The 15,344-nt window shown below is 43.0% G+C and overlaps 1 protein-coding gene across 1 annotated transcript in view; it reads left to right on the forward strand.

Moving 5' to 3' along the window:
* The window catches only part of tll1 (tolloid-like 1), a 35,983-nt gene that overhangs the window by 10,236 nt on the left and 10,403 nt on the right, over positions 1-15,344 (forward strand). The window contains exons 2-16 of the mRNA XM_079278704.1: positions 2,102-2,224; positions 2,417-2,497; positions 3,716-3,889; positions 3,991-4,108; positions 5,691-5,869; positions 6,406-6,511; positions 6,890-7,014; positions 8,436-8,551; positions 8,762-8,864; positions 10,488-10,604; positions 10,884-11,029; positions 11,502-11,697; positions 11,792-11,917; positions 12,672-12,832; positions 12,921-13,101. Coding sequence (XP_079134830.1) covers positions 2,102-2,224; positions 2,417-2,497; positions 3,716-3,889; positions 3,991-4,108; positions 5,691-5,869; positions 6,406-6,511; positions 6,890-7,014; positions 8,436-8,551; positions 8,762-8,864; positions 10,488-10,604; positions 10,884-11,029; positions 11,502-11,697; positions 11,792-11,917; positions 12,672-12,832; positions 12,921-13,101 — 2,052 coding nt within the window. The remainder of the gene's footprint in view (positions 1-2,101; positions 2,225-2,416; positions 2,498-3,715; positions 3,890-3,990; positions 4,109-5,690; positions 5,870-6,405; positions 6,512-6,889; positions 7,015-8,435; positions 8,552-8,761; positions 8,865-10,487; positions 10,605-10,883; positions 11,030-11,501; positions 11,698-11,791; positions 11,918-12,671; positions 12,833-12,920; positions 13,102-15,344) is intronic.

Here is a 15,344-nt window from a genome sequence, read left to right on the forward strand (position 1 = left end):
TAGAGTACGATTAAGAGTTAGAGTAAGTTATACTTAGTGTTGTCTACATGAGAGATACATGATATATCATAATAAATACATATAATACAGGAGATTCTTCACAGCAGCTCTATCCTGCAGACCAGACGCTATCCTCATATTCAGCTCACCAACATATCATATACCAGCAATCGGCAGCACACACTCCCAGTCTGTATCTGATGTGATTTGTAAACCATCTGTGGTCATTGTGGTTTGCTCCTCTCTTCAACAATAGCTCGGAGTCAAGCACAATGGCACCCTGACCCCCCATTTCCTTTAGTGGCAATCCTGATTAGCTAAGTGACAAGCTTTTCTCCCATGCCATTGTTAATGTATTAGTGTCTTGAATCCCTGTGGAGGGCAGTAACTCCGCTCAGCTAATCATTTTGCGATGGTTATCATTCAGTTGCTCATTGTTGAAGGCTGATAGATGTGTTGGGGGTATGGAGGGAGAAGGAGAGAAGAAAGAAATACACTGAGTGAGTCACAAAAGGATGAGGTAGGATGGGGATTGAAGTGGGAGCAATGGGGAAGGTTTTTGTGATTGAGACATTTCCAAACATTTGTTTTAAATCTATCGATCTATCTATCTATCTATCTATCTATCTATCTATCTATCTATCCATCCATCCATCCATCCATCCATCCGTCCGTCCATCCGTCCGTCCGTCCGTCCGTCCGTCCAAATATTTGTTTAGGTGTATCTTCCAAAGTTTTTTTTTTCTCCGTTTTTCCACAGTTCTTCACGTTCTTGCTGAGTTGCAGTGCAGTGAGTGTTAGTAACAAAAAGAGGGACTACCTACTAAAAAAGGCTGACATGTGTTGCCCAAGGCTAAGCCAATCAGAGGCCGATTAGGGCAGTTCCGGATTTAAAAAAATCGCCGCCTGAATAAATTAGCTTTGCGGCTAGCCGGCTTACTCTTCTACTCTCACTTGTTTTAAGTCACTTCATTCCCCATGTTTTATTTCAGCCTAACATTGTCAGAACAACAGAGCAGCTAATTCTGGGAGCAGGAGCAAAGAGTTTAAGGGACGACAGAGTATTTGAACGCTGCCTCTCTGCTCTCGCACAATGTTTGCAAAAGCCCCGCCCTCGGTGAAACAGAGAAGAGGAGAGAATGGAAACGAGCGCGGTAGTAAATTACAGCACAATGCATTTAAGACTCTCACACTGGGCTGAAATAAAACGAGCGCACGTAAATGAGTGAATAACATTCTAAACACAACTTTACAGGTATTTGATTGGAGTACCGGGTGTGTGATTGGAGGGAGTGAAACTGCGATGACTCTGTACTGTGGTATGACAGTGTTGCTGTAACTCAGAGAATCAATAACCGGAGGATTCAATTTATGTGATGACTTCCCCTCTAAAGAAAACACCTGAGCTCCTTCCTTGTGCGTGTTGGTGTGTCAAGCTACTGTAACCTACTGCCCAGCATAGAAGTGCACCCAATCAAAGGCTCGTGGAGCTCTGCTGCACTGCTTTTCTGAGCGGGTCAAACTGTTAGAACTCGAATTGAAGCCTTACACAAAACACACAAAACAAAACAGGGCATCATTCTGAAAAACACCCTTGTTAGATGGATCCGATTTTGTTTGGGTCCAGTGATGTTAATACCCACATACGGAACAAAAGTGGTCAATGTGCACTACTTATTTGCCAACTTATTTCAAGCCCTTGTAGAGTTTTTGTTATTGCTTCCATTTCTGACTCAAACCATGGTAGTAGGAATGCCCTGTCCACACTCGCAGTAATACTCACACACCTGGGAGCTGCAATAGTACGACCACGGTCTGATTCGTTGACCACTGAGTAGCTCCACTGTTGTGACTGTTTGGGGCTTAAAGGCCGTGCTCGAGCACACCTAAGCCAAGGTAATAAATCACTCTACACACTTATCCTGAGTCACTTCCTCTTTGTCAAGCTCCAATTCCCAGTTTGCAGTTTGAAAGATAATGTCGGCAACGTTTTGAGCCTACCTGGATTTTTAACATTTATCCCTTCCAGGGATACTGATAATATGTCTGTGATTCTGCTGTTGATTGTGACTGTTACAGGTGTTTTTCTCTTAACTTCCAGCTGCATTCTGGGGCGACATCGCTTTAGACGAAGAGGACCTGCGCATGTTCCAGATTGACCGGACGATAGACCTCACACAGCACACGCACATGCACACACACTCCCGGCAGGGGCACACGTCTGGTAAGTGGACTCAACATGTCACTCTCACTCAGTAATCATCATTTCATGATCTCTCTCATGTTTCCTCTGAAACTCTCTCCCTCATTACCCATCAGCTGCAGAGTAAAGCAGCGTGAATAGGAAGGAAGTAGACAGGGGCCACCTGATATCAGCATTGTTCGTGTTTTGATTCTTGGCTCTTGTGTGTGTCAGGTGGCCTGGAGGAACATGCAGTTTCTAAGAAGAGCGGATCTTTATATCTACTGCTTGATCGAATACGCAGGTTTGGCTTCGGTAAGGACCCTAAACTTCACTTCTCACTCTAATGATGGAGGTTTTAAATGTGTTTGCCAAGAAACTACAAAGCCTATATCCTTTACCTTACTACTGACGTACCATAATGGCATCCTAGATCTTCTGGTTTCCATATATTTCCATACAGTATGAAAGCCAACTTTTCCGCAAAGCTTGGAGTTTTGATTCGACTTCTAAAAACCCAGCTGTCTGAAACACTTTGAGCACACTACGACTAAGAATTTCGAATGCAAGTTAATAAAATGTTCACAATGTCAAGCAAGTTTAAAATATCTGTAAGTACATTTTTTTGTCAAAGTGAAATAAATGGAACTAAATGAAGGTCCTTGCTTGGATCAGTACTGAACAGAAAGTGGTTTTCTCAGCCTTCAGCTGCAATTAAAGATGGCGGACAGATCAATATTTAGGAATATATCAATACAATAAAAAGTAATAATGGGAGACCAAGCTAAAAAAACATTTGCTTACATTTTAGCCTTCTAATTTAGCTACCAGGTTGTATTGCAAGGTTTGATTGATCTACAGTCATTATAACAATTTTCACATTGTTGCCAGTATCCTTTTTGTAATTTTGGCTCATTATAGCAAGCGAGGAACATCCAAAAATATCAGCCTCAACTTTCCCCCTCAAGAATCCTACGCAACGCAAAGCGCCATGCTTTATTCTCCACTTTAATGTGAATACAGTTTATATCATGCAAACCGCTGGTCCTTTTAGACTTCTTTCAATGAAGAATCTCCTTTTTCACTCTTCTGACTCAGATTGTTTTTGTGATGAGAAAGACGGGCACCTCTGAATACAATCACACCTGATGGAGGCTGCAGGCTGAAATGCAGTTTCATAATAATGCAGTTTTTAACACTTGTTTTCATTCTTTATGCTCTTTGCAAAGAGCAAGTTGATGCACGATCAGATCCAGAACTACAGAATGTTTGAGTTACCTTTTTTAGCACAAATTTGATGTTTAATAAAACAGTATATTGCACAGCCAGAGCTATCTGACTTTTATTACCCTCTGATCTGAGAACAAACTCTGAAAGATCACGTATTAAAAAGAAAGAGTGTGATCCAATAATCTCACAGCACATTTATGAACTGATATTCATAATAATAGACCAGTCATTTATTCAGTTTGAACACACATAACAAGCACTTGTGCTAAAGGTAGATTTAACTGTTGTTTCTTGCTCGGTTAGACTATCTCCCCAAGAACTCCAGCAAGGGAGCTGCCAATCACAAGAGCCAAACTGGGAAAGGTGGGAAGACTGGGAACTTTGTGAAGAGCCGTATTCGTCGAGCGGCCACATCCCGAGCTGAGAGGATATGGCCTGGAGGAGTCATTCCCTACATCATAGGAGGAAACTTCACTGGTAAGCAACTCTACTGGACCGATGCCCGCACGGTTCAACAGTAAATTACACACCGACGTGTGATTGTGTAAAAAGTAGGATGTGAAATGCGTGTGTTTCAGGTAGTCAGAGGGCCATGTTCAAGCAGGCCATGCGTCACTGGGAGAAACAGACGTGCGTAACTTTCATTGAGAAGACAGATGAGGAAAGCTACATCGTGTTCACCTACAGACCCTGCGGGTGAGTAGGCTGAACCTCCGCGTGTGGTTGTGTATGAGTGTGTACCTAGAGTTCAGCAGTGACCTTGTCACAGCGAGAGACGATATGGTCACTCAACAATGGCTCCACTTTCCTTCCTGTCCTGCCGCGGTTTCCCCATCCCACCAATCACGCTGCTCACTCGATGTTTTTGTATGTTTGTGCAGTTTTTTTTCGCTCGTACACTGCAGAAGTGCATTGTTCTGTCGAGTGGCAGCACGGTGGGGTCATAGTGTGTTTGTACAGAGTGGCTCGTAAGTTGTGAGGTTTTAGAACGGCTGAAATCTGAACGTTTTGGTTTGTCTCTCCAAGCTGTTGTTGTGGAGGTTGTAGGAGTATGACATGTAGGATATTAATATGACACATTCATAAATCGATTCGTTGACTATCATTTTCTATCAAATGTCTTTTTGCATTCAGCAGCATTCAGACATTTTTAATATCTTTGGAAACCTTGATATCGTGGCTATAAGTTAACAAGGCTGGTAGCAAACCTCTGTGCTGTTTTGGTATTTCAGTATCGATATGGAAACTCAGTTGTTGTATTGTATCGCTTCTAGTATGATACCCAGAGCTACATTTGTTCCAGACTTCTGTGGACTGATCAATAATTGTAAGGCAAAGAGGAGTCTGCAGCAATCTGCATGCTGTTCCTTTGCCCTCAAATAAAATAAATGTAATGCCCGCTGAAGATTTTGAACAATCAAAGTGTTGCATTGTTACGGTGCAAGAAGCAGATTCTACTGCGTTTATCTTAATATTTCTTGTTTGGTCCAGCACAGTTACCCAAGACACAAAAGTCCATTTCAAATATATCAGATTTTTAAATGTCATTTAGATGAGTGAAAGATCTGCATGTTAACAGATGATGCCATTTTTCTCCTGCTCTGGGTTTGTCTGGCTGCATCAGAGATTAGACACTTTAATCTGATGTATAAATACCCTACAGCTTGGATGTGTGACAGAAACAGACAGAGAGTAATGCATTAAAAAAGTTTTTTTTTTTTACAACACAACCACAGTAAATTTGGTGCACCTGTTTTGTGTGACGTGCTGATACTAGAGCTGCAATGCTGGAAGAAAAGACTCTATATCTACTCCAGTGACTCCTGATCCTTACCCTGCAATCAGCTCTTTGGATAACTTTAATCCGATTTGTCAGCCTGGCACGGATGTCTCGGCTAACCAGAGAAAAAGATGTGTGGATGCTTTTTTTGTGTGTGTGTTTGTCCTGTAAGCAGAAAATATGTAAATTCTTACAGCTTATTCACATTTGGTTATGAAAGTGCAGCATTATCGCAGCACTGTATGTAAATAAATCGCTTTCCTTCTGGTCGACGTAGTACGGGGCAGGAAATCCTGAAAAGACTGTGTGTGTGCCTTTGTGTGTGTGCCTTTGTGTGTGTGTGTGTGTGTGTGGGGGCCTTTGTGTGTGTGCCTGTGTGTGTGTGTGTGTGTGTGTGTGTTCATACAGCACTGCTGATGCTTTTTTTCAACTGCCAAATGTGTAGTAAATATCCTCTGCCTGTCTCCCCGCCCTCAACTTCTTACTGGTCCTTACTAGGTGTTGCTCCTATGTGGGTCGTCGAGGCAACGGGCCCCAGGCTATCTCCATAGGCAAGAACTGTGACAAGTTCGGCATCGTTGTGCACGAACTGGGCCACGTCATCGGCTTCTGGCACGAGCACACGCGGCCTGACCGCGACGATCATGTGACCATCATCCGCGACAACATCCAACCAGGTGAGACGAAGGACCCACGATGCACCTGGGTCTCTTGTTAGAGTCATTCAGGGTTGTTTCTAGCTGCAGTCAAGTGAGGACGTTTCGGGACAACGTGTGTGTGTGTGTGTGTGTGTGTTTATTGTTAAATTCACACTAGTGTCCGACTCTGTGTGAGTGTGAATGAGGCTTTTAATGACTGTGAAGTCACCTCGGCCCCCAGAGACCTTTTCCTCCCACACACTCCTCTGCACCGCACCACAGTCTGACAGGTGTTAAATCAAATTACGCAGCAGTGAATCAGACCTGACACAAGTTTTTATACCGGAGCTCTGCACTACTCTGCTCTGTGGGACTACAAGTATTTTGATAAATACCCGAACCAAAGCAGACGTAATCATTTCAATTATGCTTTGTGTGTTCAGGGTTGTGTAAAGAATATATTTGTGTATTATTTTATTGTTGCACTCTATTTTGTTGATCAAACTAAAACCTTCTACCGCTGCTGTCCTTCCGTGTGTGCGTAATGTGTGTGTGTCTGTACGTCCGGTTCGCAGGCCAGGAGTATAACTTCCTCAAGATGGAGCCAGGGGAGGTGAACTCTCTCGGGGAGCCGTATGATTTTGATAGCATCATGCACTACGCCAGGAACACCTTCTCACGGTAACCAGTGGCGCAATCTCAGAAACTTGTCAGCATCATGGAATCCCTTCCTATGTTTTCTCCACCATCCAAAATCAGCCAGCTATTTGGTAGAAAGAGCAGTCGTGGGTTCACTTTCTATGCTTTCCATGTGAGGATGCTTTTTAATCTCTGCAATACCTTCTCTTATAACCCCGCCTATTCCCTACTCAGCTCCAATTCACACATTATAAGAAAACGCAAAACACAGCATGGTGGGGGTGGGAGGGGGATAAGATCTGCTCTTTAGACACAAGTGATATAGTTTTGAGGGTACGTGGCAGTGTGTTTACATCTCTGATTTGATTTCTTTGAAATCAGAACATAATATGTGCTCATTCCCTCTTCTCCTTCCTGAAGAGGGATGTTCCTCGACACCATCCTTCCATCCAGAGATGAAAACGGAGTCCGGCCAGCTATTGGCCAGCGAACCAGGCTCAGTAAAGGAGACATTGCACAGGCAAGGAAGCTGTATAGATGTCCAGGTAAGTACTGATATATTTACTATGAGACCACAGTGTGTGTGTGAGTGTGTGTGTCATTCTAGCTCGGACACAAAGCAAAACATGGCCTCTGTTTATCTGCTCGCATCTTTGGCGCAAACATGTCCCCTCCATTCGCCAAGGCACAGAGGTGAAGTTGAGTAATTTGTTTTTCCATGTGATGCTTCCCTCTCTGTTTTTTTGGGTCTCACACACATCACACACATTCTTCCCATCAGTTCTTGCGCACAACTGTGTTGTTTGGGACGTCCCTCTGGTCACGGTTGCACGCTTCTTACGAGATCTGGATCTGCTTTCAAGCCGAGCTGTGTGGTAATGACGCAACGGTTAATGATTGCAAATGCTGCCATCCCCAGGACAGGTTCACGCTTTAGGTCACACACAATGTACTGTATCTGAAACAGATGAAATAATATTTGTTGCCATTCTTATTATTGAATTTACCAAAGTCTCTGTTTCATAGTGCTTTTGTATTCTGTATTTATTTATTTTGACTAATTTTGTTCTGGTAAAATCCAATTCATCTGACAACATGCAAGTATAGCATTTATTTTATTCGGTAATGTTAATAACTCCACATATATTACAGGATATGTGTCGTTCTACCAAATTAATTTTGATACTGGGGCGAGAACACGACTGTGTTTGCGTGTCCCAGCTGGAAATAGATACAACGTCAACCTTATAAGGTCATAAGTGATACCATATTCACTGACAGATGAACAGAGCCCCAGGGCATTGTGGGGGAAAACAGCATGCATGATGGGATAGGAGGGGCACATTTGGCTAACCTCCTTTTGAGAGGGAGTGACGGCATTAAACTCAGAATGAAGAGAGCAATATTGTCTTGATCATTTTCCATGCATTCCCATCCAGCTGTAACATTTCTCTTTTCTTTTCGATATTTTTGATGAATTCAAAGTCTGTCAGTCTTGTTCACTTACAGTAAATGACTCTGTTTAATTCTGCTAAAGTGTGACCAGTTAATGACTGTGGTCGGACCCCACATGTATACAAAAATAAACATACTGCAGACTCCAACATGCCAAACCGAAACAAGCCAAACATGAAACACGAGTTTGTTTGGGACGGTAACTTTATTTCCTTTACTGTTTTCCCAATCCGAAATACACATCTAACTGTTTCTGTATGGACAGATCACATGTTGTAGAATGAGGCTGTTGTTTTGTCAAAAAAGCCTGTCGTATGTATATTTTGTTTATTGGCAGTAAAAGATTGAGAATAATAATAGCTATGAGAGTCATGTGTTCTTAAGCAATGTACTAACCACAAGTATTGGTACACAGCTGAAAGGATTACTCATAACAGCAGGACTCACCACGAAAATGTAACTCCATCTGTGTGTGTGTGTGTGTGTGTGTGTGTGTGTGTGTTGGTTGCAGCGTGCGGAGAGACGCTCCAAGAGTCAACGGGCAACTTCTCGTCTCCTGGTTACCCCAACGGATACCCTTCTTACACACACTGTGTCTGGAGAATATCTGTTACACCCGGAGAAAAGGTGCACACACATACACACACACACACACACTCAGTAGCACCCTGCAGTGCAGTGAATGTACATGCACTAACAATAAGAGACTGCTGAGAGAATGATGATGTCCTCACAATAAAGGAACACTCTTCCTCTCTTCCGCCTCTCCTCGTCTGGTCTCCGAGGTTCAAGCGTCTGCATCAAATACGTTGTAAATATTTACTTTTGTTCCTCCAGATTGTTCTTAACTTCACCACCATGGATCTGTATAAAAGCAGTCTGTGTTGGTACGACTACATTGAGGTTCGGGATGGCTACTGGAGGAAAGCTCCACTGCTCGGTAAGATCAAGGGACAGTCAGCCAGAGGAGCACTGGTTACCTTTTCATAAACCGGCTTTTCTTATTCGCTTAGTCTTTCATTCGCTTTTTAATTCTGCTGAAATCACAAACTGAAATCCCCTCACATGATTGATGCTGTGACTGTAAAGCCACGTTCAGACTGACAACAGCACGATATAAAAATATATGTATGTGTTGTCATCATGTTTTTCTTTTTTGAGATTTCCTTTTTATTTAGAAAAGTTAATATTCCAGTATGCAATTTATTTTGATATTTTCCAGTTTTTTTATATACGTTAATATATGCACATACACCGTATTTAGTCCTCAGTATAAATTTCAGTCCTCAATCTTCTCTTCCAGGAGAATATATCCATGTGTACCCTTCCTTATATACTGGTTTACACTCATCTACACACACATACACATCTATATTCACCTTCATATCCACATGTATACAGCCGACATACAAGAAATGTGTCATGATCCGAAGCACACCACATCTTTTGTCAAACATGGTGGAGGCTGTGTTATGGCACGGGCATGTATGGAACTGGGTCACTGGTGTTTATCGTTGATGTCACAGCTGATGAGTTTTGAGGTCTTTCGGGCTAAAATATCTGCTCAGATTCAGCCAAATGCTGCAAAACTGATTGGGCGGCGCTTCACAGTGCAAATGGATAATGACCCAAAACATACTGGGAAAACAACCCAAGAGCTCCTCAAGGCAAAGAAATGGAATATTCTTCAATGGCCAAGTCAGTCACCTGATCTTAACCCAATTGAGCATGTTTGTCATTCACTTAAGATAAAACTGAAGGCAGAAAGCCCTACAAACAAGCAGCAGCTGAAGGAGGCTGCAGTAAAAGGCCTGGCAAAGCATCTCAAGGGAGGAAACTCAGCGTTTGGTGATGTCTATGGGTGCAAGACTTCAGGCAATTATTGACTGCAAAGGATTTTCCTCCAAGTATTAAAAATGATCATTATATCCACAATTATGTTAGTTTGTCCAATTACTTCGGAACCTCTGAAAATGTGGGGGACTGTGTGAAAATGGCGGTAATTCCTAAACAGTTAATGTGATACTTTTGTCATATCCATTGAATTAAAGCTGAAAGTCGACACTTCCAGCACATATTGACTGCTTCATTTCAAATCCATTGCGGCCGTGTAAAGAGGCAACATTTGAAAAATGGTGTCACAGTCCAAATACTTATGGCCCTGACTGTACCGATGTGTACTTCTACTTCGATCTGTCAGCATTTTGTTGTGGTTAACTTTCAGACATATGTCCAAGGGTCCAAGTTTAGGGGTATTTGAGTCTTAAATACTGTGCTTATTAATGTTTTGTGAATGCCATTCCAATATAAACTCAGTTTGAGACTCCAAAAACATGAGAATGATTTGCCTCCATTGAGCCACATTGTCTCCGGCACATCAAAGTCGTATTCTTGTGTTTTTCCTGGTGTGGGGTCTTAAACGATCTTATACTATTTTTCAAGCAGTCTCCAATTCATGGCGTTTCACATCACATTTCAAAGGCTATATTTCATCAACAATCATTGGACACGACAAGTTATGATTGTGACATCGTTTGTTTTTATGTGTGTGTGTTTTTAACAGGCAGGTTTTGTGGCGATAAAGTTCCTGAAGTCTTGATCTCCACTGACAGCAGGATGTGGATTGAGTTTCGCAGCAGCAGCAACTGGGTGGGGAAAGGCTTCGCTGCCATTTATGAAGGTAACTCTTCTACCTTAGAAACATGTGTGTTCACATCAATAAGTATGTATAAATACACCGATTTTAAATCCACTCCACACGATGAGGTTTCAAATTTAAAAAATGACTGACTTTTGTGAGAAGTTTGCCTTATTCATACCTACACGTGTTCAGATGTTGTTGGCCTGTGCACTTAATGCTAATCTGTCCAGTTTCTCTCTCTCTCTCTCTCTCTCTCTCTCTCTCTCTCTCTCTCTCTCTCTCTCTCTCTCTCTCTCTCTCTCTCTCTCATCTGTGCAGCGATCTGTGGAGGGGAAATCACCAAGGACTCAGGACAGATTCAGTCCCCCAACTACCCTGATGACTACAGACCATCCAAAGAGTGTGTGTGGAGGATCACTGTGTCTCAGGGATACAACGTCGGGCTCAGCTTCCAGGCCTTCGAGGTGAGTCACTCCGTGCGTGTGTGTGATCATCTTTGTGTGTGTGCTTCTCTCTCTCTCTTCCTCTCCCTCCGTGTGTGTGTGTGTATGTGTGTGTGTGTGTGCTCAGGAATGTCTGGGTCACATTTCACGCTCGTATAACTGCGAGGAAGTTAATAATGTCAGTGGTGCATGTGTTGTGTGTGAGTGTACAGAGCCACAGAGCCGTAAAAATGTCAGTGTGCTAAAGGAGTCAATCTGACCCGAACCTCACTTCACTCTTGTAAGGTCAAAGTTCACCGTTACACAGGAGCAAAGATTAACCTAATTTTTCTTGAATGAAACTACGCACATAAGACCGAGGTTTTAAGAAGATTACATTTTCCTTATGATACCAGATATTTGATGGTGACAGGATGGATGTTGATATTCACAGCAGTGTCATGTATCTCACTCTGTGTGTGTGTGTGTGAACCTGCATGGATGTTTTTCGCAGATTGAGAGGCACGACAGCTGCGCTTACGACTACCTGGAGGTTCGAGATGGCCCTCTGGAGACGAGTCCTCTGATTGGTCGATTTTGCGGCTACGACAAGCCTGAGGACATGCGCTCCACCTCGCACACACTGTGGATGAAGTTCGTCTCAGACGGGACGGTTAACAAAGCCGGCTTTGCTGCGAACTTCTTCAAAGGTGTGTGTGTGCATTTTAGCAAGAGCATTTCAGCAAGAGCATTCTTAATGTGTGTGAAAATAAATGTGCGCTGACGTGTGTGTGTGTTTTTCAGAGGAGGATGAGTGTGCCAAGCCAGACAATGGAGGATGTGAACAGAGGTGTGTCAACACTCTCGGCAGTTTCAAGTGTGCCTGTGATCCGGGCTACGAACTAGCTCCTGACAAGAAGAGCTGTGAAGGTAACTGTATGTGTGTGTGTGTGAGATGCTAAACTCATGTTCGTATGTGCATTTCTTTGTATGCTACTGTGTGTTTCTACAGTCTCACAAAAAAAACATCCGAACCGCCTCCATCAACAGGAAAAAACATCTTCCTGACACAAAGCCACATTCCTCGCTGCTCCAATGCCACAAATGCTGTGAAGGTCCTTTAATCCCACAAAATAGATTCACTACCTGTAATGACCCACATAATGAAACAACGGAACAAACTACTTCTGAGGAGAGAAAAAGCCATGCTGGTGAAATATCCAAATTGTGGTTTTGCTGTATTTCTTTGGAAAGCAGCAGTTACTTTGGCAGTGATTTAATGTGTGGAAAAAAATCATAGAGAAAGTGTAAGAATATATATCAAACATCTGTCGGCTGTATTTACAATTACAGTGATGTTTAGGCTCATTTCACCATGTCCACCTCCAATTTAAGAACAACAGCAATAAATATGGTCAGGAGGATGAACGGGCAACGCAATAATTGAGTTGCGGTCTGAGGAAAATGCTGTTGTGAACTGTACAGGTATTATAGCTTGAGGTTACGAGACCGACTTAAAATGAGCAAACATCAGCAGTAATGACTTTCCATACACATTACACGTTTCCTCTTGAGCTGAATCTGGTGGCAGAAACCCTTTTGGGACTGAAATAAATGCAGTAGGCCTATACAAGTCTGCAAAGCCTCCTCATGTCTAAGTTATTGTTTGTGTGTGTGTGTACAGCGGCATGCGGCGGTCTCCTCTCTAAGTTGAACGGGACCATCAGCACTCCCGGTTGGCCGAAAGAGTATCCGCCCAACAAGAATTGTGTGTGGCAGGTGGTCGCTCCCACTCAGTACCGCATCTCCATGCAGTTTGAGGCCTTCGAGCTGGAGGGAAATGAGGTGTGTTGTCTTTTAATAACAGGGAGATGCGAAGCATAGCAGAACATTTCTTCTATACGTGTTACGAGGGCCTTATTTGTGTGTTTAGGTGTGTAAATACGACTTTGTGGAGGTGCGCAGCGGCCTTTCATCCGACTCTAAGCTGCATGGTAAATACTGCGGCACCGAGGTCCCTGAGGTCATCACCTCTCAGTATAACAACATGAGGATTGAGTTCAAATCCGACAACACGGTCTCCAAGAAAGGCTTCAAGGCTCACTTCTTCTCAGGTAGGATACATGTGTTAAACCTGTGTATGTGTGTGTGTGTGTGTGTGTGTGTGTGTGTGTGTGTGTTTGTCGGGGGTGGGCATAGCAGTGCATTTTGTTTCGAACATATGAAGAAGTTAAATTGGGTTGATATTCATTTATAATTGAATCAGCTACTGATGACACATCGAGTGGTGTCTCATTTCCTAGGTAGAGACTTCAAACCCTACCCCTTGTGGCTTTGTTCCTTCAGGGCCACTACTCCTTCAAGGGCGCTCCAAAAGGGGTAGGGCCAAGGGAAGGGAATTAGGATCGGGCCCAAAATGTAGTTAAGATTAGAAAAAAATCATTGTCATGGTAAAATATCAAAAAACAATGAAAGCTAACTGATGGTGTAAGATGGAAACCAGGGTCTTTACCTGCCCATTTAACCCCCACCCACTACCTCCGTACCTTTACCTTTTACTGTGCTACATCAACACCACACGCATTTCTTCCATTCCTGATTCCTGATCGGCCCACCTCCATTGCGTGTTCATTTGTGTGTGTGTGTCTGCTTGCACGGTTTTAGTATGTGTGGAATCATCCATCTGTCATGCGTTACACCCTCTCTGTTCCTCTGTCTGTCTACATGTGTCTGTCTGTCATGCTGTGTCTCCTGAGCCTCCGCCGGCTCTCAGGCCTCCTGCACACATCACCCTGCACTCTGCCCTCTCTCCCTCAGACAGGCTGGCTCTGTGTCAAGAGCGTATGATTGTGTTTGAGTCATGCCAGGACATTAGGCGCAGCCGCTCTCCCACCCGTGGCCATTTCAACAGCAAGCTGGCAACCTCACCAAAGGTCAGAGGTAACATGACCTCACAATCGGAATCTCTGATTGGCTCTGGTCTCTCCTGTGATGAGGGAATGGATGGATCCCGTCTGAATGGAAGGGATCATCGTTTGAATCCATTCTCCTCCAGAGGGAAACATGTGCTTTGTCCCAATTTAATATTAGTACAACACAATACAACATTAACATTTAGCCACTTTAGCATTCCATGCAAGCTGCCATTAAAAACATATAAGTAACATTGTTATTGGAGCTTTGTTTTACGCTTACAAAAAATGTCGTCTTATTTTATTTGACTTTGCAAGTGTGAGATATAGGTGTGTCTATATTTTTATACTGGCTAGACATAGATATTTTCAAACTGCAGCTGCAATTGCCAGTCGCAAATTATTACATTTTTATTGTCTGACGTGTTCTAGAAATGTCACAACTGCCCACTGGTTATTTATATTTCAAATTCAATTTAGTTTTAATTTGTTGGAGATGTGAGATGGTGCTTCTTCTCTGTTGTGCATTGGACATAATCATCATCATCAGTACCACACTTAAAAATATATATATATTCAGTGAATATAAAAAGTATGCATGTCTTAATTTTGTTGCTTTCCAAGCATGAACACACTACATACTGGAAAGAGTTTGGACGTAGTATTGAATTGGGACACAGCTATGATTCCCCAGTAACAACAAAACAAATATCCTCTACTCGCTGGGATAAATTTGTTGGATTTTAATTCTATTTAACAATTTTAGGAAGTTCTCCTGAAGAAAAATCTCTTTTCATACTCTCGCATAACTCAAAACGGAAATGGCAAAACCGCTCCAAAAAAGCCTCCTCCTCCTCCGTCAGAGGAAGCAAAGCTGTCATTTGGATGAGCTCATCAAACTGAAACTCCAGAACACCTGGAAGTTAAAGCGCTCAGTGGAGAGTTGCTTCAAAGGGAAATTACTTACTCAGATATATAATGTGTGTGTGTGTGTGTGTGTGTGTGTGTGTTAAAAGTTGCCACATGAGTCTCTTTGCTATTGTCAGAAGCTTTTGTTTGGCAAAGATCCAGCAGCTTTCGGGAGGTCCCTCCGGCCTACCACACACTACTAATCCATGTGAGTGTGCACGTGTGGTGTGTGTGCGTGTGTGTGTGTGTGTGTGCATGTGGACATTGTGTGCTTAACCTGAAGAAAGCCACAATGCACACTGTGTAACATCTACCGCAAAGCTTCTTAGCCCGCGTTAGGGTGAGACTGAGCCCACAATAGCACCGTAATACCACATCAGACACAGACAAACACACAGTCACACCGGGAGAGGAGGATTTAGTGGTTTCATTAAAAGCAGATCTAGTTTGATTCGCAGGGTCTTGAGTTGAGGTGAGACTCTCCGTCTGTGTCTAATCTCACATCTCTTTATAGGAATCTGTCTCTCACTGCCAGT

Source organism: Melanostigma gelatinosum, assembly GCF_949748355.1.
Source record: "Melanostigma gelatinosum genome assembly, chromosome: 11".
Classification (NCBI taxonomy): Eukaryota; Metazoa; Chordata; class Actinopteri; order Perciformes; family Zoarcidae; genus Melanostigma; species Melanostigma gelatinosum.